This window comes from Cygnus atratus, chromosome 2 (assembly GCF_013377495.2).
Source record: "Cygnus atratus isolate AKBS03 ecotype Queensland, Australia chromosome 2, CAtr_DNAZoo_HiC_assembly, whole genome shotgun sequence".
Taxonomy (NCBI): domain Eukaryota; kingdom Metazoa; phylum Chordata; class Aves; order Anseriformes; family Anatidae; genus Cygnus; species Cygnus atratus.
In genome coordinates this window covers 66,093,301-66,116,329 of record NC_066363.1, presented here as the reverse complement: position 1 = coordinate 66,116,329, position 23,029 = coordinate 66,093,301, and the positions used below count along the sequence as shown (strand labels likewise).

Below are 23,029 nucleotides of genomic sequence, written 5' to 3'. Positions count from 1 at the left end.
TAGAGAAGTTGGAGCAAGGATGCAAAGGGCGCTAGATTCTCCTCAGTGACACAGTCCAGGTCCTGCAGCAGTTTTTCTGAAAGAAACTAAGGGTTGCAAGAAAGCTACGTTGGAAGCCATGACTTAAAAGCATAGTAGCCAACCTCAAGGTCCGTCAGAAAGACTGCATGACAAAAGGAACTGGATAGTATAGAAGGATGGGGTCTACTTTAATGATTCTCTCTCAATGAGAAGGTAAAACTGGGTGGGAGATGATCTTGGGACTCATACAAACGGCTGAATGGAAAAATGTTGGGAAGATGTCACAGGGATCTTTGTCCTGCTTTTCATAACATACATATGTTTAAATAACATAAATATGTTTAAAAATCCCTTTTCAGAAGGGATTTTCTGTTGCTTATTATGTTATCAAAGATGGGAGTAGTGAACTGGAGTTCCCAGCTTTGGGGGTAATCTTGAAGGTATGTGTTACCTACAGATGCTTCACAGAACCAGTCCTAGTTTCAGTGCAAGCCCCTTTCAGTAGGATATATGGTCTGTGTGGCTAAGGAATCAGGGATGTATGTAAGAATTTTTGTTGTGAGCCTTAGCACATATACTCGGCTCCCAAGGGGCAGGTGTATATAGCACTCAAAAGTCAGGGTCTTAGGGAGGTCCCACTTTTAACTGTGTTGTGTTGTAATGGGAAGCACCATCTTGCTCATAAAACTCCCCAGCATGCATTCATACCAAGACGCTTGCAGTCTGCTAAGATCCCTATCTTGCACTTTGGTAATGTGTTTACACCTGCATGTCTGTAACTTAGCCTTTTTAATTTTTTGGGGACTAGGGAAGGTAAATCCTAAGTGGAGCTGGGAATTGATTTTGAAATTCTCCAATAATTCTCCAATAGAGGGGGTCTTTGAGTAGATCTGTTGAATACTGGTGCAAATCCTGTAGGAAAAATACAGCCAGTATCTGTTCTTCGAAAGTACTTTTCTGTTAAGTCTCTACAGTCATTCTAAATGTATGCACTATATTTCTTTAAGCTTAGTGCTTGGGTAGGGTTAATACTGCTACACTGATATTGACTGGGCATTTTCAGTATTGTCTGCAGTTGTGGGCCAGAGCACAGCTCTGAGCACAGTGTGGAGAGATGTCTAGCAATTGTGGGTTATCTCTCTAATGCTTTATATAAGGAATGATTCCTTTCTGTTTCCTCTTTCTTTCTTCCTTGTGTCTTACGGGTTCTTCCTTCTGTACCAGGGAACCTTTGAATGTAGAGGAACCCCAATAATTTCCTTCAATGTGTCTTCAGTTGCCTGAAGGATCCCTACCCTTGCACCTAGCCATCATTAGTTTGCAAGCTGGATGAAGATGCCTTTTGCAGGTCCTACAAATCTTCATCAGGTACACACAGTGAATGCCCTTTGGATCAGTACTCTAGAATTAGCCAAAAGTTGGGAATTCTGCAATAGTGCTCTCAAAAGCACTTGCCTTGGGATAGAGCAAGTGGCTCTGTGTTGTGTGTGGTGATGATGACTGTGCAGGATCTGCAGGTATTCCTGCACTATGGGTGAAGGGGCCTTCTGTAGTATTGGCAGAATTGTTGAGAATAAGAAGGAAAAGAAATTAATAGCTCACTCTTTGCCTTCTTTAGGCCCTGGAAGACTTTAGCCTCTGACATAAAGATAGGCCTGGACACACACTCTATGTACCTTCTTTCAAGCTTACTTTTTTTATTTTTCTGCTCAGTTTTAGGATGTGGTTTACATTAATCATGAATAGGTAGATCCTGTGCTATGAAAAACCTGAGAACTTAGCACTGAACACATAAGTGCTAGGGGTTAGCACGATTTCCTGCAAAACTTTGCTGAAGTAGTGACTTCTGCCACATTGCATTCCTATATTGCTTTTTTGGTTCTTTGATCCAGAGTAAATATCTACATCATAAGCCAACCTTAAAACAATGCGAGTCTTTTGACTACAGCACCTGCAGACATGGCTTTATTTAAGGCACTGAGTCCATCTAGTGCACGTTGAAATTAAAAAATAAAAAATAAAGTGCTGCTGGTTGGTATCTGCTGAAGCAGCTATTTTTTCACTTTTCCACATCTAGCCTCTCTGGTCCATTCGTCTTGACTCAGAGGTGTTGAAGAAAACCTATTGCTTCTACAGATCCTTTCTAATTTCAACTGTCTGACACCAACAGACAGCCAGTGCTTTAGTATTAGCCAAACTTTGGACTCCTCTTCCACCCTTTTTTCAATAAAAGTTAAGATAGCAACCAAAAAAACACCTAAGCTTGATTACCCATCCTAGGAAATGAAAGAAACTTGGATAGAAGGTGCCAGTAATTGAAATGCACGTGTATAGAAGCTAGTATGCTGAAATAACCCAAAAGGCACTTTAAAAAAATCTGATGAATAGAGTCTGTGCAAAGATGATAAATTGAGATTACTGTAGTAGTGTACCTGACTTATATGCAGCTAGTTCCTAGTTTCTATTTAACATACAGTACCACAGAGTGCTGGAGGGGATGTTTAAGCATTACAGAGATGCAAGCAAACAAGAATATTAAGGGTTCCAAAACATCATCTGAATAAGAAACCTTGTGAAGACAGAGGGGAAAGCATAATAGTTTGTCAGAAAAACAGCAGTGGTTTTTAGGGTTACTTTTTCTTTTTCTTTTTTCTTCCCCAAACCCAAGCAAGCTCGGAGGGGAAAGAAAATATCTTTTTTAGTGCCTCCAACCACCAACAACTAGCTACAGGCTATGGCATTGCATCTCACTGAAATGGAGAAGGTGAATGGTGCTGAGCTCTGTAGTTTTCATAGCCACAAGTGGAAAATTTTACATGAGCTGGGGTGAAGATTCAACCCCCCTGCTTGGATGTGCAGGGTGGGGAAAATATCCAAATCCTAACAAAAAAACCTGCCCAACTGTTAAGGTTGTGAACACTCAGCTCTGATGGTACTTGCTGCCCAGGTGCTTATCGCTATCTTGCTTTACATTTTACCCTTGGAATTAAAGGCAGAAAACATACTTTTTTTCTGACAATTCTCAATATGCGTCACATATTTTCAGTTCTTCACAAAATAATAAGGCTAGGTGATGCCTGCTTTGGTTTCACTCTAGGTTCTAGTGAGCAAGTGTCTTCTTTGGAATACAACCACGCTGTTGTACTTGTCCTGCAGGGTGGGTGCAAGAACATTCAGGGATTCCCGCCATTTCTCTTCTCTCTGTGTTGTGAGTTTGTGAAGGGTCTGCCTCATCAGTGCAGCAGATGAGAATTTGCTCATTTTTGCTCAATTTTGTCTCTGAGGCTGAGGCCTTCAGTCTTAAGTTAATCCTAAAATACACAGAGCTCAGCTCTTTTTTTGTTTTCTTTTTCTCATTTAATAGCAACGTGCTTTTTTTTCATATAGGTGTAGTGGTACTGGTTTTGATTATTGTCCATCTAGCCCTGTACCCTCTTTCGAATGTGAGCATAGCCAATAATTTCTTTTTAAGTTTCAGCACCTGAAACTTTCAGGTGAAGTCTTTTTTTCTTACTAAATTGAGCTGGCATTTCAGTTGAAGAGACTCAGTTTTGACTGCTGATTCAGCGGCAAGCTGCTCAGTCGCCGTGACTTGGTTTGCAAGAAATCCCCCAAACTCTAAAACTTACACTGTGCATGCTGGTGTATAGCAATCAGGATTATTTAAGAACATCATCTATTTTTTTGATCACCTTGGTCTGTGCTCTTTCATTTATTTGATTTTTGGGCTTACTCATTGTCAGCGTGTATGGCTTTTGATGTGAAAATTTGATGCTCGTTTGACTTGGAAAGAATGTTCCTACTCTTATAAGTGCTTATTTTTTTCCTGCTACCTGTTTTAGTGTGTTCATGCAAATTGCTGAAACCCCCTAATGATTACAAATGTCAAAATGTGAAGTAAATCAGGCAGGCACATCTAAAAGGGGTAAGGTTTCTGTATGCAAACCTTCATGATTCAAGCAGCAATTGGCTATTGACTGAGAAATGTAAGGAAGAAATTGTTCAAAAACAAAGGCTTGTTTTAGAATCATCCCTTATGAAGTTGTTTTCATCTTAAGTGGAAGAAGATGAAATTCTTAAGGCAAGACATCTAATAATGAACACAGATTTTCTTCTCTACGATAACAAATGCTTAGTTTCATGGTAGTACTCTTAATCTGCAAAATGCCTTTGTTTTACAAAGGAGGGCACAGTATTTATTTCATATATTTATATACTATATATATATTATTTATATTTATTTATATATTACGGATGTAAGAGCTGAGTCGACTGAGAACCTTGGCAAGGCTGAAAACAAACTTTAAAACTTTTTTTGTTGTTGTTGTTGGTGGTGGTTTGTGTTTTTTTTGTTGTTGTTGTTTGTTTTTTGGTTTGTTTGTTTGTTTTTTCTCCAGGGAGTATAGGTTAAGGGTGCTATTTTGGGCATACTGGCTCTGTGACAGATAGCAACAGACCTGGTTAGGCAGCTTATACAATGTTTAAGTCTGCACCTTGTTACTATACGGAAGTGGAAACAGTGGAAGCTGTCTAGTAAGCAGCAGGTAATAGTGTTGTTTTTCTTTTTTTCCTAAGCACAACCAGTGTCCATTCAACACGACTAGCTGATGGGTCTGTGCCAGGTCTCCTCCTGGAGCCTCAGCAGCTGCTTGTGTTGGAGTAAACACATCTAGCTTGTCCCATGCACCAACTAGGGAGATATGGCTTCTGCTGTAAAGGATCTCACAGACCATTTAAAAAAAAATTGTTTTATTTTTGCTAAAGCAGTAACTTTGTGGGATCTTACGGTTGCAGGTCTAGAAAACATGACAGATTTTGCTCGGAGGCTTTGTTAAAATAGACATTGATACAAGCTACTTTTATAATAAATAAATAGTAAATACTATTTACTCAATTATTAGGGACTATCAGCTTTTCTACAACTAATTATGTACAAATACTTGACATTTTGAGAACTCTTTTTACTTTTTTCTCCCTCTGGGAACCTGAGAGCCCATATACAGCCAATGTTTTATATTGGCATGACAGTTAATGTGTTGGGCTTAGATATGGTCACGTGTCCTCCTGAAAATCGAAGCCACATTTAGTCATTCCATATATTATGATTGATTTTTTTTTTATTGTGAGAACATCTTCAGTGCTATTATATATGAATCAGCATTTTATTATGAATTACCTTATAGAAAAGGTGATTTACTTTTTTTCCATCTGACCCAATTAGTAGTTGCCCTCAATCTGTACATACCAATTTCTGGTATTACAAGAAAAAAAAAACAAAACAATACCTGAAGAAAAATTCTGCAGAAGCTTGGATATCTAATGCTGAGCTTGCTTTCTTGGGCCCTGACTCAAATTGTTAAATAACTGGAATTTAACAACTGGAATTTAACAAGTTATGTAAATAACTGGAATTTAACAAGAATTTGGAGTAGAAATAATGAAATACTTAAATTCAAATATGATAAAAATAGGCTGCACTTGTTCTAAAATAGTTTGACTCTGAAGCTGAAACAAAATCTAAGCAATAGCATTGGTTTAGGTGTTGCTCTTTCACCGATGCCATCACAAATCCATATTCTCCATTGTTCAGATTTTCATGAACTTGCCTTTTCTAATGCAAAATGTTCTGCTAGTGTAGTCACAACCCAGACATCCTACTTGTGCGATCACTGTGTGCGGAGAACTTGAGTGTTAGCTGGCGAGGAAGTGAATGGATTTACTTTTAACTCCATGTGACTGTGGGAGAGGAGGGCTGTGGCACATGTGTTCATGTGAGAAGCAAGAGTGGGAGCAGGTGGGAGCCAGCTTCCCCGGGGCAGGGGTGGGGGGGGAGGGGTCGGCAGTTCCCTAGTATTTCTGATGAAAAGAAGTGAGTACTGACCTGAATTATGCATGGGTAGCTCAGTGAAGCAGAGCTGAGGAGCAAATGGCCTACATCCAAACTTCTTTTTTTCTTTCATTTTGTAAACTCTTCAGCCCCTTCTCTGTAGCAGGGCAAGTCTTTTGTTCAACACTTCATGTGATGAGTTTTACTCTTCCAGAAGTCCCAACAGGAATTTTGAAAGTAAGGGCAGACCTGTGCTCTGCAAACTCTCAGCAGGGCTTGTCTGCAGGATCTGCAGGCAACGTTGTTCCTTGCAGTCAACCAGCCTTGTTTTCTTTTCATTCCTGGTCCTTGTGAATGAGCAAGGAGTTGAAGTACATAAAAAACAAGGAAAGCCATCCTCTGTCTTTCTTGTCTGCAAGCTCTTTACACCTTTCCCACATACTTTAGCAGCGGAAAAGGCAAGTCACTCTGTCTGCGGTCATGGTCTTACTTGTGGTCAAATTTCAGTTTACCAGTTATGAGCAAGTATTGAGATCTGTTGTGGTCTTTGTTTGCTTTGATTAAGATGCTTTTGTGCTACTACTAGCTAGTAGAGCTCTTTCTATTTGTGCTTGATGGAGACTGGGTAAGAGTCAGGGAGGAACCTTCTCCTCTCTTACCTGCCCCAAACCATAATACTTCTCTGGAGATATTTAGCATAGTGCAAAGTTACAGTGCAAAAGAGACAAATACGCTTTTTTCTTACAGGGATGTTCAGCTGCCTTTCCAATCAGCTATCCCAAGTATATAAATCTCATCCTGAACTTGTCTGTTCAGAGCTACTTGTAAAATGCTGATCAAATGCCCCTGACCTCTTTTGAGCAAGAGTGGATCTGGTAATGTAGGTCTTCATTCAGTCTTTGTTGTCTTACAGTATGCTAGTAGCACTGAGACTGCCTTTTATGAGGGTTTTGTATCTGTGAAAACAAATCAGATTCTTGAAGATCAGATTCTTGATTATTTGCTATAGTTATTAAAAGCAAAAGCAAGGAAAAAAAGACCTTCCTGGAATTTCCAAAAATTCTTAGTGCCCTAGTAGTTTTTATTTTGCAGCACCCAGAATGAAAAGCTTGCAGCATTTAGCTCAGCAGCTGCACATACTGAATGTATGCTGTTACTTAGAAACATTAAAACACGGAGAAACTTCAGCCATTCCAAGATGACTTGAAATGAAAACACCAACGCAAAAACTAAAGATGTAGGATACATTGATCAACCATGTACTCGGTCTATGTTTACACAGAGGGTGCAAATTTTTTTTTCTTTCAGTCATCTGCAAACAGGATCCTTGCTCTCTGGTGTTTTAAGACAGACAACACCCTCTACACCGGTGAAGAACATAATGTATTGGCATTACCTCCTCATCTTCATCCATTTACCTCCAGATACCCTTCATATTAACCCACAGCCCTCCTCACACAACCTGGATGCAGACTGGAACCTTCCTGATTGGGATCTCTCAGATTTGGCTATCAGAAAGGGCACAGTGTGGGCAGCTCTGATCTGGAGTCTTCTTCACTGAGCTGAAATGCAAATCCTCCCCAAGGAGAGCTGGATGTGCCCTGAGATTCTGTCAAAAACGTGCACCGTGTTCATATGGCTGAGCTCTTGCTCTGTGCCATAATTCCCTTAGCTATAAGATGGCAGCTTTTTTTTTTTTTTTTTTTTTTTTTAATGGACCCATGTTGTGTAAGAGAAGGAATTACTGTTTTCAGCGGAGATATCACATGCTACTATTTCTGAGAGTTCAAAGGAGGACCAGAAACTAATGAAGAGAAAACCTTTGATCTGGGACACTGAGCATGGCTTGTGAGCAGCCTTCTTTTGAGCTGAGCATATGAAGGATCTGTGGATAGTTATGTTCCTCCAAGGGAAAGAGTATAGCAGCATTTGGCAGTTGTGCCTGTGCTCTGTCAAGGAGTTGGGAAAGGAGCTGGATTTTGCCATTCTGAAACAGATAAAGGGCTTTTCCACTTTTGAGCCTTGTTTTTGCAAGAGATGTCTTTGACTTGATTACTGTCCTGTAAGATTGGATTTTGTTCACTTTATTTTTCTGATGGATGTTGCCTCTGAACGACTGTGAAAAAGAAAATCTTCCTGCAAGCATCTAACTTGGTGTGTACCCACTTGATAGTGCTTGCTCTATCCAGGGTGATTCTCTATGACTGCCAGTGACACTGGCATACATCATTGCTGTGTTACAGTAAGATTACTGGAAATGTGATCAGTACTACACCACCTTTGGGTGATTTTATCAGATATGTGAATGCAAGGAATCTCATTGCAATCATATTGACTATTAATTTCCAGTCTTCTGCTTAAAAACTTATTTCATGGCTGGAGTAGTACAGTCAACTTTCCTGTTGAGCTCTTTGTAGGCATTGCCCTTAAACATTTCAGTGGTCATTTTGACTGAACGGCTCTTGATTTCTAACTGTAAATCAAGTCAAATGGAAATATTTGCATAAGGTCTGGGACTTGATGAGGCTGGTCTCAGGCCATGTTAAGAGAGAAATTCTAGATAAAAACAGGAAACTGTTATGAGCTCCTGGAGGAAAATGTGTGAGTGTAGATCACTGGAAGCATCCTGGTAGCAGGGGAGCATTGTAGCGCCTGTTGAATTGCACTGTCCTTCAGACCAGGTGTCCAGACCTGTTGCTAGAACAGAGGCAAGCAGCAGTAGCATAGGAAGGAGAGTAGTGATCTCTCAGTTTCTTTCCAGGGATGGCTCTCAGACCGAGCGGAGCAGCCTTCCATGATGCCTGTTCTGCACAATCAAAAGGGATGAAACCATGCTCAGGAGAAAAAGCTAGTAAGTGTAATTCAGCTGTATGTTTAGGGAATGACTGCACTGACCTATGTGTTGTATGAAAACAAACCTACCAAGATGTTTTTTAACCTTTTCATTGTTATTTATATTTGATGTCATGAAGCTGATTTTTTTTTCTCTCATTTGCACTTTTGTGGCAGCTTTACGTCCTCTCTTCAGTTGCTCTGAGTGGCCTTCCGAGGAACCCTGATGTAAAAATGTGGGTTTAGGAATGAGTCAGCTTTGCTTCACTCAAATATCTATCCATTTTCTTTCATGGTTCAATAGGTCTGTATGTACCATCTTTCATCGCTTGGAAACTCTTGTTCAGCTAAAATGACACCTTTGGTCAAATGACATTTTGAAAATCCCTGCTTTATTTTTGTCTGTATTCATACTGTTATCTCATCCTTTCTCACTGGCAGATTTCAAAGCCCTCTTTCAAAAGAGGAGTGGCATTATCCACAGCAGGTCGGTGCCTGGCAGGGAGGAGGGTTTGTTGCAGGTGATGGAGAGGAGACAACTACCCAGTTTTGGTGAGCCTCAGTCCCAGGCTATGGATTCCTGTGCCCACCACTTAATGGTGAGGTCCCCCTTGTACCTGATTCAGGAAACCTGTCCAGAGCAAAGCTTTCAACTTTGTTGTTCTCACACAGCTGTGAAGTAGCTGTGAGTATTACTGGGAGGACTGGAAGAAGTTCAGTGGGCAGAGAAATGAGAGAGCAATGTTCATCAGGAGGAATCTCTGCCTGCACTGGGCACTCTGTGCACCAAGCACACGTGTACGGGGTGTGGACACAAAGCCCGGCAGTAACTAGCTTTTGAGTTTTGTGCGGAAAAAGGGCTTTACACTAGCACAATTTAAAGTGATGCTGTGCATCTGCTGGGTGCGGCCTGTTAATTCCACACATGAATGGACACAGCATCCTCCCCCACCACAGGGTATGCGCCCAGAGCCAGACCAGCCTGCGAGCTGCTGGCCATCTGGTTGCCATTCCTCAGTGCCAGTCTTAGCTCCAGACCCTTCTTATCTTGTGCTTTCCAAGAGCCTACTATGGGTTGTTTTTTGCTTCCTGACCATCATTTTTGTTGGGCCAGCACAGGCAGCCTTTCACCTAGTCTGGAAAGCCAGGTCTCTCGCCAGTTCCAGGTTTATCTGTAAGACCTCTTTGATCTTATTGACCAGAAGGGTCACAGAGTAGGACCAAGAAAAAAACAAACAAACAAAAACAACATCAACAACAACAAAAAAACATGATATGCTCTCTTGCTTCCAATTTAGTCTAGGCACTTGGTTGATGAATAGCTCAGCAAATCATGGTGCCCGTGTCAGCAGTGTCACATCTGTGAGGTCGATATGCCGTGCTGGCTTGGAAGTGATGTGTTGTGGGGTTCAGTGACATCTGTGAGACTTTCCAGCACCTGATACTTGCAATTTGTCTTGCTCTTCCTTTCCAAAATAGGTAATAGAGGGGTTAACCCACCCCTTGAGGCAGTTTTCATATGTGATTTACTCAGTGACTTGTAAAGTGTTGAATAGTAAGAATTAAAATTCTTTTTTGTGGCAAGAATATACTTTTTTTAGTATTGTAATGCCTTCCACAGCATTATCTGCATTAATGCAAGTCCTTGCTTGGAGCGGTCGGCATCAGTGAGCTGCTGATGGTAACGCATTCCCAAAGTGAATTATGAAAGGTATGTGTGTGCATGAGTATTTAAGAGTGCTGTTTTTTATTTTCAGTCTGTCTGTTGTATCATGAGAGAGTTCCCATGAAGGTGAGCTTGCATTTATGTTTCTAATTTAGGGTGATCAGGACAGACGCACTATAGTATTTTTACATTTCTGCAGCTCTTTGCTCATGTATTTTAATGTTTTGTCTGCTATTTGTAGCCATGTCTGAATGCTGGGTGGGCGCCTTGTTATTGATGGCCTAACCAAGACAAAAGTCTTTCAGCTGAGTAGTTGTCGTGTAGCAAAGAAGATGCATCAGAAATATTTTCCAGTATAGGTTTTTCAACTCTTACTTTTTCTACTACCACAATACTGATTTTTCCTTTTGAAAAAAAAAAATTGTGCCAAAATCTAAATGCTGTGTGAGTTTCCTTCCTGTTACCAATCTGATTAATATCATGTACATCTGTGAGCGGCTACTGGCATATCACACTCTTTGCCTTCTGCTCTGTTACCAAATGCTACAGTTCTTTGTGTGGTTAAATTACGTGTGGATAAATTATGGCAGACCTTTCCTACACTGCCTCTCTTTATTTTGTTTTGCCAGATGCATACACAGTGAATGAAAATTGTGTCTTGGAGGTAGGTATTTTTGGAATGAAGAACATTACTTAAAAAGATACTTATAATCAAGATACTTCAAATTTACTCACACATGCTGAAAAACAAATTTAAAAAACACTTTTATTCCAAAAAAATCTGAACATTTTTAATGTTAATTAAAAATAATAAAGACTTGCCATCCTGAAGTATGGTGATAAAGTAATTCAAAATACCTATATATATATAATGTAGGTATATATAGAGCTCGGATACCTGAGAGAAAACATAGCTATATTTATAGCACAGTGTAATGCATTGGCTTCCTTTCTTTGTGCACAGAAAGAGTGCATTTTGTGTCCTTTTTTTTTTTTTAAATGACAGAAGGTGTATCCTCTCCCTGAGATGAAATGTATAACAGTGGCCATTAAGAGTCTGAGAAAACAAGTCCTACACAGATCAGCTGTAGAATAAAAAATATGGTAATAACCATCCTTATCCTTCAAAGATATTTTTCAAGTGCGCTTCCTGATGACGAGGAATTCTCTCCTTCACCCCTCCATGCAGGCCAACCTCTGTCTTGATGCTGGTGAAAAACAAGAAGCAGAGCGCGGTACTTGCAGTGAGCCGAGGCTGCTGTGAAATCTGAGCAGTGATTTGTAATTGCAGCAGGTAAAACTTGCATGTCCATCTCCTAGGTTTCACATCTAGGACAGCTTCTGTCATAATATTCAGAAAAATCTAAGAGGCAGAAATCAAAGCTAAAGTAAGTTTATTATCAGGTGCTAGCTTATTAGATGCTTGTGCATTTGCTTAGCTTTTCAAAGTTCCTGATTTTGTCAGTTTGCTTTCTGGTGAGTTCAACAGTTGGTCTGAAACGCATTACAGCGCGTCTTGATCCCCAGTAGATTGTGTGTGGAATGAACTGGTAGACTCGGTGTGGTAACTAATGTGAAGTCCACACCACTTGCAAATATCTCCAGGCAACCACCAGTTCTTAAAGAGCATCTTCAGGTACTTCTTAAATTTTTCCCCCATGAGGAAATAGATGACTGGGTTGAGGCAACAGTGAAAAAGGCCGAAGATTTCCGTTATCTGGAATGCATAGTCTAGATTCCTGCTTGCTTGACAGTCTCTAATGACTCCAATAAGTTCCAGCAATTGTAAGAAAATTACGATATTGTAAGGAGTCCAGAAGAAGAAAAATACGATCATGACAGCAAAGATCATCCTCACAGCCTTATTCTTTTTCTCATTTCTACAGTGGACTAATGTTTTGATGATCATGGAGTAGCAAAATGCCATAACTATAAAAGGGATTAGAAGCCCTAAAACATTGATTTCCAAAGTGGAAAAGAGTTTCCATGTCGTAAAATTTCCTGGATATCTGTGCTTGCAGGTAGTATAATTTTGCTCATGGAAAGATTCTCTAAATACAAGTTCTGGAACTGAGGCTGAAAGAGCCACCAGCCATACAATAACACTGGTAATCAGGCCATGGAAAGTAGTTCTTGCTTTCATGGAAAACACTGCACGAACAATTGCCAGGTATCTGTCTATGCTCATAAGCATAATAAAAAATATCCCACTGTAAAACCCAACCAGATAGATCCATGAAATGATTTTACACCAGGGAGTTCCAAAAACCCATTGGTCTATCGCAAAATAAGACCAGAACGGCAGGGAAAAAACAAAGAGCAAATCTGAGACGGCGAGATTTAGCAGGTACACATCAGTCATGCTCTTCAGTCTCTTGTATTTGAAGAGGACCACTATGACCAGAATGTTTCCCATTAGCCCAACCAGGAATACTAGGGTATATAGAACAGGTAGGAAGGAGGCTGCAAACCTCTTGACAGTTTCCTTACTGCATGGTTTTGGGGCATCATTATAATTATCGTAATAGTCATATAAGGTTGAGGTGTCAACTTCAAAGGACTCTGTACTTGAAGAACTCATGTTTTTTTTTCCCAAATTCCTGAGAATGAAAGAATATAAAAATGTCAGTGACCTTCTCTTCATGATGACCATGTGGTTACTCCACAAGCCTGAATCACATTGAAAAGACTGCAACACACAAAGACTGACTTGCAGTTCCAATGCACTTCTCATTACAGATCATCAAACAATATTCAAGTACTATGGGATGCTTATATGCACACTTGTAAAGTGCTGTCCTTGGCATGCATGTGCTCAGTCCTTCCAACATGGTGCAAATCAGATGTGTCAGACTGAACACTATCCAAACTGGAGAGAGGAAAGCAAATAGGGATGAAAGATAACAGACTATATATCTCAAATCAGAGAGGGATAATCCTGTGTAACGTAAAGTAAAAAGTGAAGCCACTGTTCATAGCAGTTCAGGATTTTACCCATCTTTTCACTCAGGCAAACATCACTGAAAGAAGACAGTGAAAGGTGACATCAATTTTCAGTAAGTGCTGTCTTCAGTGGTAAAGTGAATAACATGAATTTGTCATCTTATGTATGTTCTTCTCTAATAGATACAGAGTTTTAAGTGATGTTACTTTGAGGTTGACCAGATCACATAATGGATGCAATGCAAATACACCATTGATGTATTACTATGTTTTTCACATCACAGCAGGTGTCATTTCTTAGCCTAACTTACTAGAATTTTTGCAAGCCTGTGTTATGTCTTTCCCGTTAGTCTTTATTTTTATGAATGGGAAGCAGAAGAAAAGTGAGTATCATTGCTCTATTTATCTTCAGACTGTATAGTGCTACTACAGTGCAGCAAGCATTGACTATCATTAACCTGACCCCTACTGCGTGTAATCTCAGTCACAACTTTCCTGTCTACAGTTCTGTTCTGTTATGCACAGAGAGGAATTTAATCTGAATTACGAGTCACAGGGACAGAACTGTTCAACACCAATGTCCTAGAGATGACAGCTCTGCAACACTAGCACCTAGTCACACCTGAATCTAATCTACATTCTGCCTGGCTGTTCTACTTGAGCATTTAAAACTGAAAACAAATACTCATATAATGCACACACACTCAATCCTGATTATGCAGAATTTCTGAAAACTGCTGTAAAAATTACGTGAGTGGCAACAAAAGGTAAATGAAAAAGCATTACAGTCACACATGTGATGAGCATATAACATAGACAACTCTTTCTAAAACTAAATTTTGTAAATGTTACCTTTTCTCTCCTTTTCTTCTCAAATGATGCGAGGAAGAGTCTTGGTTCTAGTGGAGTGGAATCACTTGCTTTTGGCCAGGTAACTCCGTCAGTGAGGTGCTGCCTATACTGCGATACCCAGCAGCTGCAAAAAGCAGATGTCACAAGGTAGCTGTGTCTGTCAACGGAAACTGTGTACTTCCTTACAGATCGTATCACAAGTGTTTCTCTCCTCAGTGCTCACCAGAGATGGTCCTTTAAATGCAGAAAAGAAATTAAAGTGTCTTATGGTGTGTAAGGAAATACGAAGTTTCCAGTGAGAGCCTGATTGCTGAGTTAAAGCCCCTTCATCTTACCCAAAATTGTTAAAAGCAGATGTCAGTAAGTAGCTCTCGTTCAACAGAAACTGCTCTTTCTCACGGGTTGTAAAACGCATCTCAAACTCAGAAAAAATAATGAAAGGATCATCTGTAGTGAGCAGAGAAGAGGGAGGCACTTGATGGGTGTGTGGGAGGTGTGTTTCTAGTCCCTCTATGTGGGATAACTGATTTTGCCAGTTATACCATGTAGCTGTGGTAATAAAGAGCTGTATAGATTTAGTGTAGGGAAGTCTCCTTTTGTTTATTCTTTGATTTTCCTAACCCCTGCTTATCTTGCTAAGAAAAGAAATGAGGGCATGCAAATTCACACTGCCTTTTTGCTTGATGTCTCCCATAGCAGGTTTTATATATGGCAAAACTACTACTGACCTGATGCAAATGGTGATAATGGTCAAACTCTCACAAACTATCAAATAAGATGTAGGATGTCGTGGGTGTGTGTGGTGTAAGGGCTGGGGGTTTCTCATGGTTTTTATCACAGCAGGAAGCCTATCAGTTTCTACAAATTTCTCCTGAGAAGACAGTGAGCCCTGTCTCTCTGGGGATCTGGGGAAAGGGGATGATCACAGAGGATGTGCTGGTCAAATGGGATGGTTTTGAGTCCCTCTGGCAGAACAGCTATGCTTGCAGCTGGCAAATGCTGCTCTCCCCTATGTCCTAAAAGAGGCTGGCCAAGCAGAAGTAAAAACCATTTCTCAACAGGGGAGGCTGCTTCCTTGTTAGCAGGAGAAACTGAAGAGTCACTTTGAGAAGTACAAACAAGAAAACTACAGGAGATGAGTAGGAGGGAGGGAAAATAATAGATCCTAAACAGGAGATAAGATATGTCTTCTAGATCAATCTCCTGTGTCATTCTGGACACAGATATAGCTTTATGCTCAGTTTTGCTATTTGCTGCTATCCTATATGCCTCTGACATTGTTACTCTGCCCACTAGCTTGTATTTGGCTGAATTGTTTCCTACAGAAAAGCTTGATGTGAAGACAATGCAAACTGTGGGATCTACTGGTTTCTTGTTCGCCAGAATAAAATACTCATATGGGAAGTAGCTTCTCTGTCGTCTTTCATAAAATGCATCTGTGGAGAGTTTTAAATAGGTCACTGCGAGATCAACAGTGCAGGTTATTACTCTGCAGATCATGTATGTCTTCTCTTCAGTTTGCTGACAGTCCTTTAAAGATGTGGACATCAGCTGAGCAGGCAACACTGTGGTACCAGTTTCATCAGCTCTGTTCACAGAAACTAGAAGCTGTTCCTCTTGCTGCTCTTTTGTCCCTGCAGGGCCTCATTAATCTCTTTGACATGTTGTTACACAAGGGGCATAAGTTCAGCCCTTTGTCCGCAGTAACAGTGACATGAAACCTTCTTTTAAGCATATGCTTTTCAGGAAAAAACACCTCATTGCTCTGTAGGTATCACCCTTCCTTAGTTTTAGCTGCAACGCTTTTGCCTCAATAACCACCACTCATCTGTATGCCTGTCTTGTCCTAGTCATTATTTTCTACTCCAACAATCTGGTCATCTCCTTTGAATTTCATCGGTGCTGATTTTCCTTGTGCCCAGATGAAGCAGTGAATAGAACCGAATGGGATGATTTCGCATCACTAGCAACCTTCTGAGGTCTGTCCACCTGTCCTTAGCGTACATGCCACATTTCAGATATGCTTCTGATCTTTCAATTGTAATGTAAGCAGGGACCAAGTCTGCAGTCTTATCAATGCAAATTTAGCATAATTCATATAGCACCAGACAGAAGAAAGGACCTATCTGGCATACTACTTTTACCCCAGCCCTCCCTTGGCTGAAAGACTTTCAAGTAGTAAATGCTTCTGAACCAGCTGAATGCATCTTTCTGTACCTGTCGTGGATGGAAAGCTGGGACACACCACCAGAGGCATTGGGCAGCAAAGGCTCCTTGTCAGAGCACACTTATGTTGCTCTGGTGGGGTGGGGAGGAATGGCTGGATCACAGTGTTTTGAAAGCAGCAGTAATGTTACAGAAGCATACCATATCAGTGCACTTCATGTTCCCTCAGCAAATGGGAAGGGCTGTCTTTGTAAGGAGACTTTTAGCAAGTGTGACTTCAGAAAAATGAATGAATAGCCACAAAAAGAGAAGAGAGATTGTGTCTACTTAGGATTTGTGAACTCTAGGTAATGAAGCTAAAAAAACATCTGCCAGTTCATGAAAATGAAAAGGATGAAAATGAACCCTGAAACACCTGATGGTCTGTTGATGAAAAAAGTTCCTTTGAGAACTTACTAGTAAAACTGCAGAAAAGATGAAGAAAAGGGAAGAAATCTCTGATCAAATGAAATGATGCAGAAAATGAATGAAATGTGTTTTAAGTGAAGGATCTTCTGTGTCTTGGAGAGAGAAGAGCATGAAAAGTCTTAAATATGACTAATCCATAGATGGGGAGCTCTGAGGTTCCCTGCTAACGTGGCAGGGTGTCTTTTTTTCAGAGAAGAGCCTGGCAGAAACTAACAAAAAGGGATGGCAGGAGACCACGAGGTTAAGAGGAAAGGGGGAAGGGATCTCAGTGAGATGTAGAGGATGTTGCTGTAAACTAACAGGTTGGCAGGAAAGGGGGAGAAGAAATAAGAGGTCTTACCTCTTTACTAGGTGGTATCAGGTACGTGGCGCTGGCAAAAAAAATCACAAGAGCGCAGAGATGTGGACCAAATCTGATTAGCCTGACTGAGAGGTGGCTAGTCCTTTGTTAGGGCACAGATCAGAACCAAAAGAGGGGAACTTAATAAAAACTAAAAGCAGAACAACCCAAACAGTGAAAACCCTGCTTCTTGCCAAAAGATGATTTCAGCCACTCCCTGCTTTTATGGAAAATCTTATTTTTAACTTGCCATCTTGCAGGTTGCACACTAGTCTCGCCAAAGGAAGGACTGGAGATAGATCTGTGAGTCTAATCTGTGAGCTAGATGCTGTTACTGTGAGGCACTCACCACGGATACACCAAAGCACCATCTATTCCCTATGTTATCTGCATTGGCCATGGATAGATGATTCAGAAGTGTGTATTAGAGAAGAGGTTGTCCAGAAGAGGTTGTCTCAGGAAAGAGGCAGGTGACAGTGACTAAAGATAAACTGAAGATAGATCAGTCTTTGATCCAGGCTGCCAAAGTGCACAAGCAGGTACCTTTCTCAGCGAACAGTCCTCTCCATCAGGTAGCCAACCTCTTCTTGCCTGGTCAGGCCTTGGGCCATGCCCTTGCAATTCAGGTGAACTTGAATCACAGTTTGCATATCTATAGTGCCAATCCATTCTTGTTAGCAAAAAGCTTGTGTCACCTATTCATTGTGCAGTTATCTGCCTACTAATTTTCAGATTATTCCAAACTTACTGTGCCTGATTAAAACTGAAGCAATCTGATAAGAGAACTAGATGCAGAAAATGAAAATTTCTTAGTTCTAGAGACATCCATCATCTATACTCTTTTCCCAGGTGGTTCATTCATAATTTACCTCAAATGTTTTGAACATATGAATTCCCTTTGGCTAAGACAGCTGCTTGTGCTGAAGAAGTTTTAGGAAACAGAAGATTTAGGTCTTAGATGGTCATGACTATTTTATTTGCTTAATGGTGGTAAGTTGCATTTCCCTACACTATTTTTTTTCCCTGTGGTCTGGTCCTATTTATTCTGCTGTTTGTATCCACTGTTTGGATACAACCAAATTTGTTTTCAACAAATTTGCTTTCAACCTAATTTGCTTTCTTTCCCTGTTCTGTGATAGCAAAGCTGCTATATTCAGAACTCCTCACAAAAAAGAACTGAAACTTTAAACCTTAAGCATTACAGAAACAATCATTGTATATGCTGAATTTTACTTAGAATAAAAATCATTAATGGAAAATAAGAGTTGTGTTTTTAAAAGTGAAATGATACCATAAGGATCTTTCTTTGTCTTGTTCAGTGATCAAGGAAATGTTCCCAAGCTATTTCTACAGGAAGATGACATATTTGCACTATTTCCAAGTCTGAGGAATAGTTGATACCTGAGATATATGTTTTCTTTTTTTTTTTTTCTCAGACACCGCCATGATGTTTTAGTTAAAGGCTGCTCCCCACCAATAAATAAATATGTAATTAAAGACAAGGCAGCAATGAATAGCAGAGGTTTCCTCAGGCCAGTTTGTTTAATGTTCATTGTAATGAGTTTAGATACGAAGGAATTATGGCATTTTGGCAAAAAGCCTTAGTTTTCTGTTTGCTTTGTAGTAGTGCCTCCAAGACTCAAATACTGTAGTTGTTGGTAGTCTTCAAAAGCTTGTTAACAGACTGCCCTAAACATCTACACAACAGATACCTTCACAGTCTTTCCTGCCAGGTCCTTGGGCAGTATTTGTAACATAAATGAAGCTAGTTACAAAATACAAAGTAGTTTCATAGGATCAGGACTAAGAAGCAATACTTGCTGTTAACAGTTGCTACAATAATCTCCTTTCTATGTTTGTAAGACCCAGTCACTCTGCCATTGCCAGGTGAAAGCTGTTTCGCTGCTAGTTCTCTTCAAGACAAGCTGTATAGACAACTTATGTAATATTCAGTTCACTTTTTAATAACAGGCAAAACCTCTCAGGGTGCAGAAATAAAACTGATAGGAACAAAAAGTAGGGCTGAACAACTCTTATTGGTTTTCACTGGAACTTATCACTCATCTTTGTGATTAACAAGATATTCCGATGCTTTTTGTGAACTTGATGAAACACTTGTCAATTTAACATCCACAGGCTCTTATTTGCTCAATAAGAACACACAAATAAAACAAAAATAAATAGAGAAATTGACATTTCTTCCACCAGCAGGGCATAGTGACTACTTCTTCCTTACTTTTCATAAATATATTTTTCCTGCTCTGTACTTGTTCATCACTGACTCTAGTTGCTAGACTGCGGTGTCCTACTTGATCATGAATGGCTTTTAAGTCTGATGGAGTTTGATAATGCCACCCTGTGGTGGAAATTAAAAGAATGCATTGATGCTAGAGATGGGCAGAAGAAATAATGGAGCAAGCTCAAGGCAGAGGGTCCTTCCTACAGGGGGAGCAAGAGTGATTACAGGGATAGTGAGAATTTATGGTGAATCTGGAGATACTTCACTCCTTTAGCCTTGTGTAAAAAAGGTGTATGCCACTGCCTCCAGTTGTCTTTTTTTGGGAATCTGTCTAGATCTGTAAACTCTAGCCTGTGCGTTGATTGTTGTCTTTATTGTAGCTTGTAATTTGTCCTTCTCTTGCATTGTGGCCTCCTGATATGTGAGCTACCACAAGACTCTGGAAAGCAGCGACTGTCAGTGGGACCAATAAGGAACCAAAAAACAGACCAAGTAATGATGATCCTTAATGATTCAAATGAGGGTTCCCTTCAGAAAAATCAGATGACTGCAGTCTATTTCCTAACAAAGGATCCCAAGGGGAAGAAGGACTAGAATAAGGCAAAGACTTGCTGGAAAGGGATTCTGGAGCTGCTGGTTGACATGTCCCTGTCAAATTTTAGTCAGTTCTGATACTTCCGTGGTGCATAACATACTAACCCAGCTTTGAGCCTCCTCAAATGCCTTTCCACTAGGGCAAAGAAAATGTGTTGGTGAAGGTACTTCATCCATGAGGATGAAGTCCCTAATGAAGTTGTCTAGTGAGATGTCCCTAAATTCCTGCATGTGCTTACCCTAGTCCCCATCCAAGAGTGTTTTAGGCCATCAGCAACACGACATGAGGCCCTTCCAGTGGGAAATGCTCCCAATTTCCTAGTGGTCTTCACTCAGGCTAGGTTTACGTTGCTCAGAAATTGCCCTGGGCAAAAGGGATGGCAAAGGGATGTGGACAAAGGTGTAGCAATCTGCTCCAGGTGCCATTTACTTCTGGTTTGTTCCTACCTGATTGGAGCCCTGAAAAATAGCTGAAGCTGCATCTCAGGGCTTCAAGCAATTCTTTCATGCAAGGAACTGTTCTTGTAAAGTCACTAGCATAGGGAACTGCATATAGAAATAGCAGCACATCCCTGACTCTTGGGGAAAATCTCATCAGCAGAGCTGTGGCGCCATCTACTGGTCTTCTTCATCAGCTTTGTCCTTGTCCTCCCTGCCAATCATGTTTCTTTGTGTTACGGTGCTGCTGGTTTTAATTTTAATGTAGCATTTATGAGCTAAATGCAAACTTTTTGTAGGGGAACTGCAGCTTCTCTCTGTTGCCTGCATATCCCAGCATGTAGATCTATGGGCCAAATGGTTGGTGACTGAACTATTGAGATGGGTGGTGAGGTAACACCAGTTTCCTGCTGCAGAGGCTTTTCTAGAGAAGTCGTGTCTCTGAATAAAGGCTGCAGTTAACTGAAAGTCCAATGGAGGGACTTAAAGAGACACCAGCAGGCTTTCAGTCAGGCTCAAATGGTGCAAGGGGTACCTCCAGGAGCGCAATGTATAAGATGAGCAGAAACCTAGGGAACTGATGTGGTTCGTGGAGGCTGGAATGTTTTAAGGGACAATTGCAACAGAGCTCTTCCTGTGAATGCAAACCAAACAAAAATGAAGATTCTGGTTTATAACGAATTTTCAAATATTTACCACTTCTACTCTGAGGAGAAATTACAACAGTTCTGTGTTGCAGAGACCAATGTCTGGAAACCCCCTTAACGCTATTAACTTCACACAAATGCTCAAAAATTGAGCAAATAGGCCTTGCACATAAATAGCAAATTCTATATAACAACTTGCAAATACATGGCATAAAAAATGATGATATTATGCTGACAATCCTTGAAAGCCTTGCATTGCACAGTGTCTTAAAGAAGACAGAAAAAGTGCAGGTTGTCAGCAGGAGCTCTGGACTGGTGAGTGAGGGATTTTTGCACATGCAGTTTGCACAGTGTGGATTGCAGAGAGCCCAGGCTTGTCAAAGCAGTTTGACCCACAGTAGCAAGTCTGCACTACTGGGGATGACACATCTTCAAGGTGTGTATGCTGCAATGTACCATGCTGGTGATGTGCAGGATTTTTGTAGAAAGATTGGGGCTTTCCTAGAGAGCTGGCCAAAAGCTCAGGCTTGGGCTTTTCATTCTGGTGGTGGTGCATGGATCATATTTAAAACCACCTTTTACTCTTCCCACTCAGTAGCTCACCATTACCTGAAAAATAAAGCAAAGACTGAAAAAAAATGAGATCGCAGTACTCAGTTTAGCAATAAACCCTCTTCAGGCTGATTTCATGCAGATGACTTCTTGTTTAGTCTCGAGTACCTTCCTCTTTCAGTCTGCACTTCTTAGCATTTCTTAAAAACACCACAAGGAATCACTTGCTTGGGGGTGGGGGCAGGTGGACTTTCCTTGCCTAGACAGACTGAACTTTGAAAAGTACTTTAATTTCAAGTGGTGCTTAAGCTACACTTAATCTTATCCAAAACGTCCGGAGTCTGGAAATCCACTTACAGCTGAAATTTTAGAAGCTGAGTGTGTATGATATTTTTACACCTAATATACAGCATGTTATGAAAAGGCACTATTATGCTGTAGTTTGTGGTAAATATGCAGTAGCAAAAAAAAAATTGAATAGTATTTGTTGAATTAATGTATGTGGAAAATTACTCAGTTACTGAATGGAAAGGCTTTCCTCCAGGCTCTCTGAAAAACATGGTGTTGTTGAGGTCCAGAAAGACAGGGCCTACTCCTCCCACCAATACTCAGGAAAAACTTTTTTGTGTTACTCAGTAAGCAAGAGCGTTTCATCACATTTGGTATGTTTGTCAGTTCCATCGATGTATAAACATAGTTCCCATTGGTATGGACTCATTTTGTAAGACTGGTCCTTGATTTTTGCTTGTATGGTGATCTCAGCTTTCTAGGCAGCAACAGTCCTTTTTTCACACACACAACTCCAGCCCACAGGTCCTAAAAAAATCCCACTTGTCCTTGTGGCAGATAATGGCAGGAGCTTTCCAGGGAGGCCCAGGTAAAGGACTCTCCATTGTCTTGTCTGATTTGTTTTCCACCCCCAAAGTATTGTCACTGCAAGAGTAAAAAAAGGATATTTGGGGTCTGTTGAGTGCACATAGTAAATATGTCCTCTGCAACACATTAAATCTGGGTACACATGAAGGTCTCCATGGGAAAATAAACTGTGGTGAGGGAGGCCACAAAGGCTGAGGAAGATTGTGGCAGACAGCATGGATTAGTGGTTATTTTGTCCCCAAAGCTGTTTTTGTGATAATATAGACACAGTTGGTGTTTACAAGGTAGGGCAAGCAGAGCATGGATATGAAGCATGCAGTTACCAAGTACTGCAAACGATGGCCAAACACAATGACACCCCAGCCCATACCTCCAATTCCAGTTGTCCCAGCATGTTCGCGTGTCCATTTGCTAACCTGGCAGGCCCTTGCTCAGCGGAGCACTTGAGGAGGTGCTGAGTGAGGGGTTCTGCCAAATTCTGCCCACAGATATCAGAAGAGGTGCCTGCTGGCACAGATTAGCTCTGGGTTGGAGCAGTCCTTGCTCTGGTAATTGCATGCTATGAACA

At 40.7% G+C, this 23,029-nt stretch overlaps 2 protein-coding genes across 3 annotated transcripts in view; one reads left to right on the top strand and one right to left on the bottom strand.

Moving 5' to 3' along the window:
- The window catches only part of GLB1 (galactosidase beta 1), a 96,340-nt gene that overhangs the window by 54,860 nt on the left and 18,451 nt on the right, over nt 1-23,029 (top strand). Inside the window, exon 16 of one of the 2 annotated variants that reach the window (XM_050708575.1) lies at nt 7,157-10,781. The exons of the other annotated variant lie outside the window; for it this stretch is intronic. Coding sequence (XP_050564532.1) covers nt 7,157-7,288 — 132 coding nt within the window. The 3' untranslated portion in view covers nt 7,289-10,781. Of the gene's footprint in view, nt 1-7,156; nt 10,782-23,029 lie in introns of those variants that run through there. 2 annotated transcript variants of the gene reach the window in all.
- Nucleotides 11,851-12,927, bottom strand: CCR4 (C-C motif chemokine receptor 4). The gene has a single exon (XM_035568875.1). The coding sequence runs from the start codon at nt 12,925-12,927 to the stop codon at nt 11,851-11,853; it is 1,077 nt and encodes a 358-aa protein (XP_035424768.1).

Coding starts and splice junctions, on each gene's coding strand:
- CCR4 (XM_035568875.1), bottom strand. CDS start 12,927: ATGAGTTCTTCAAGTACAGAGTCCTTTGAAGTTGACACCTCAACCTTA.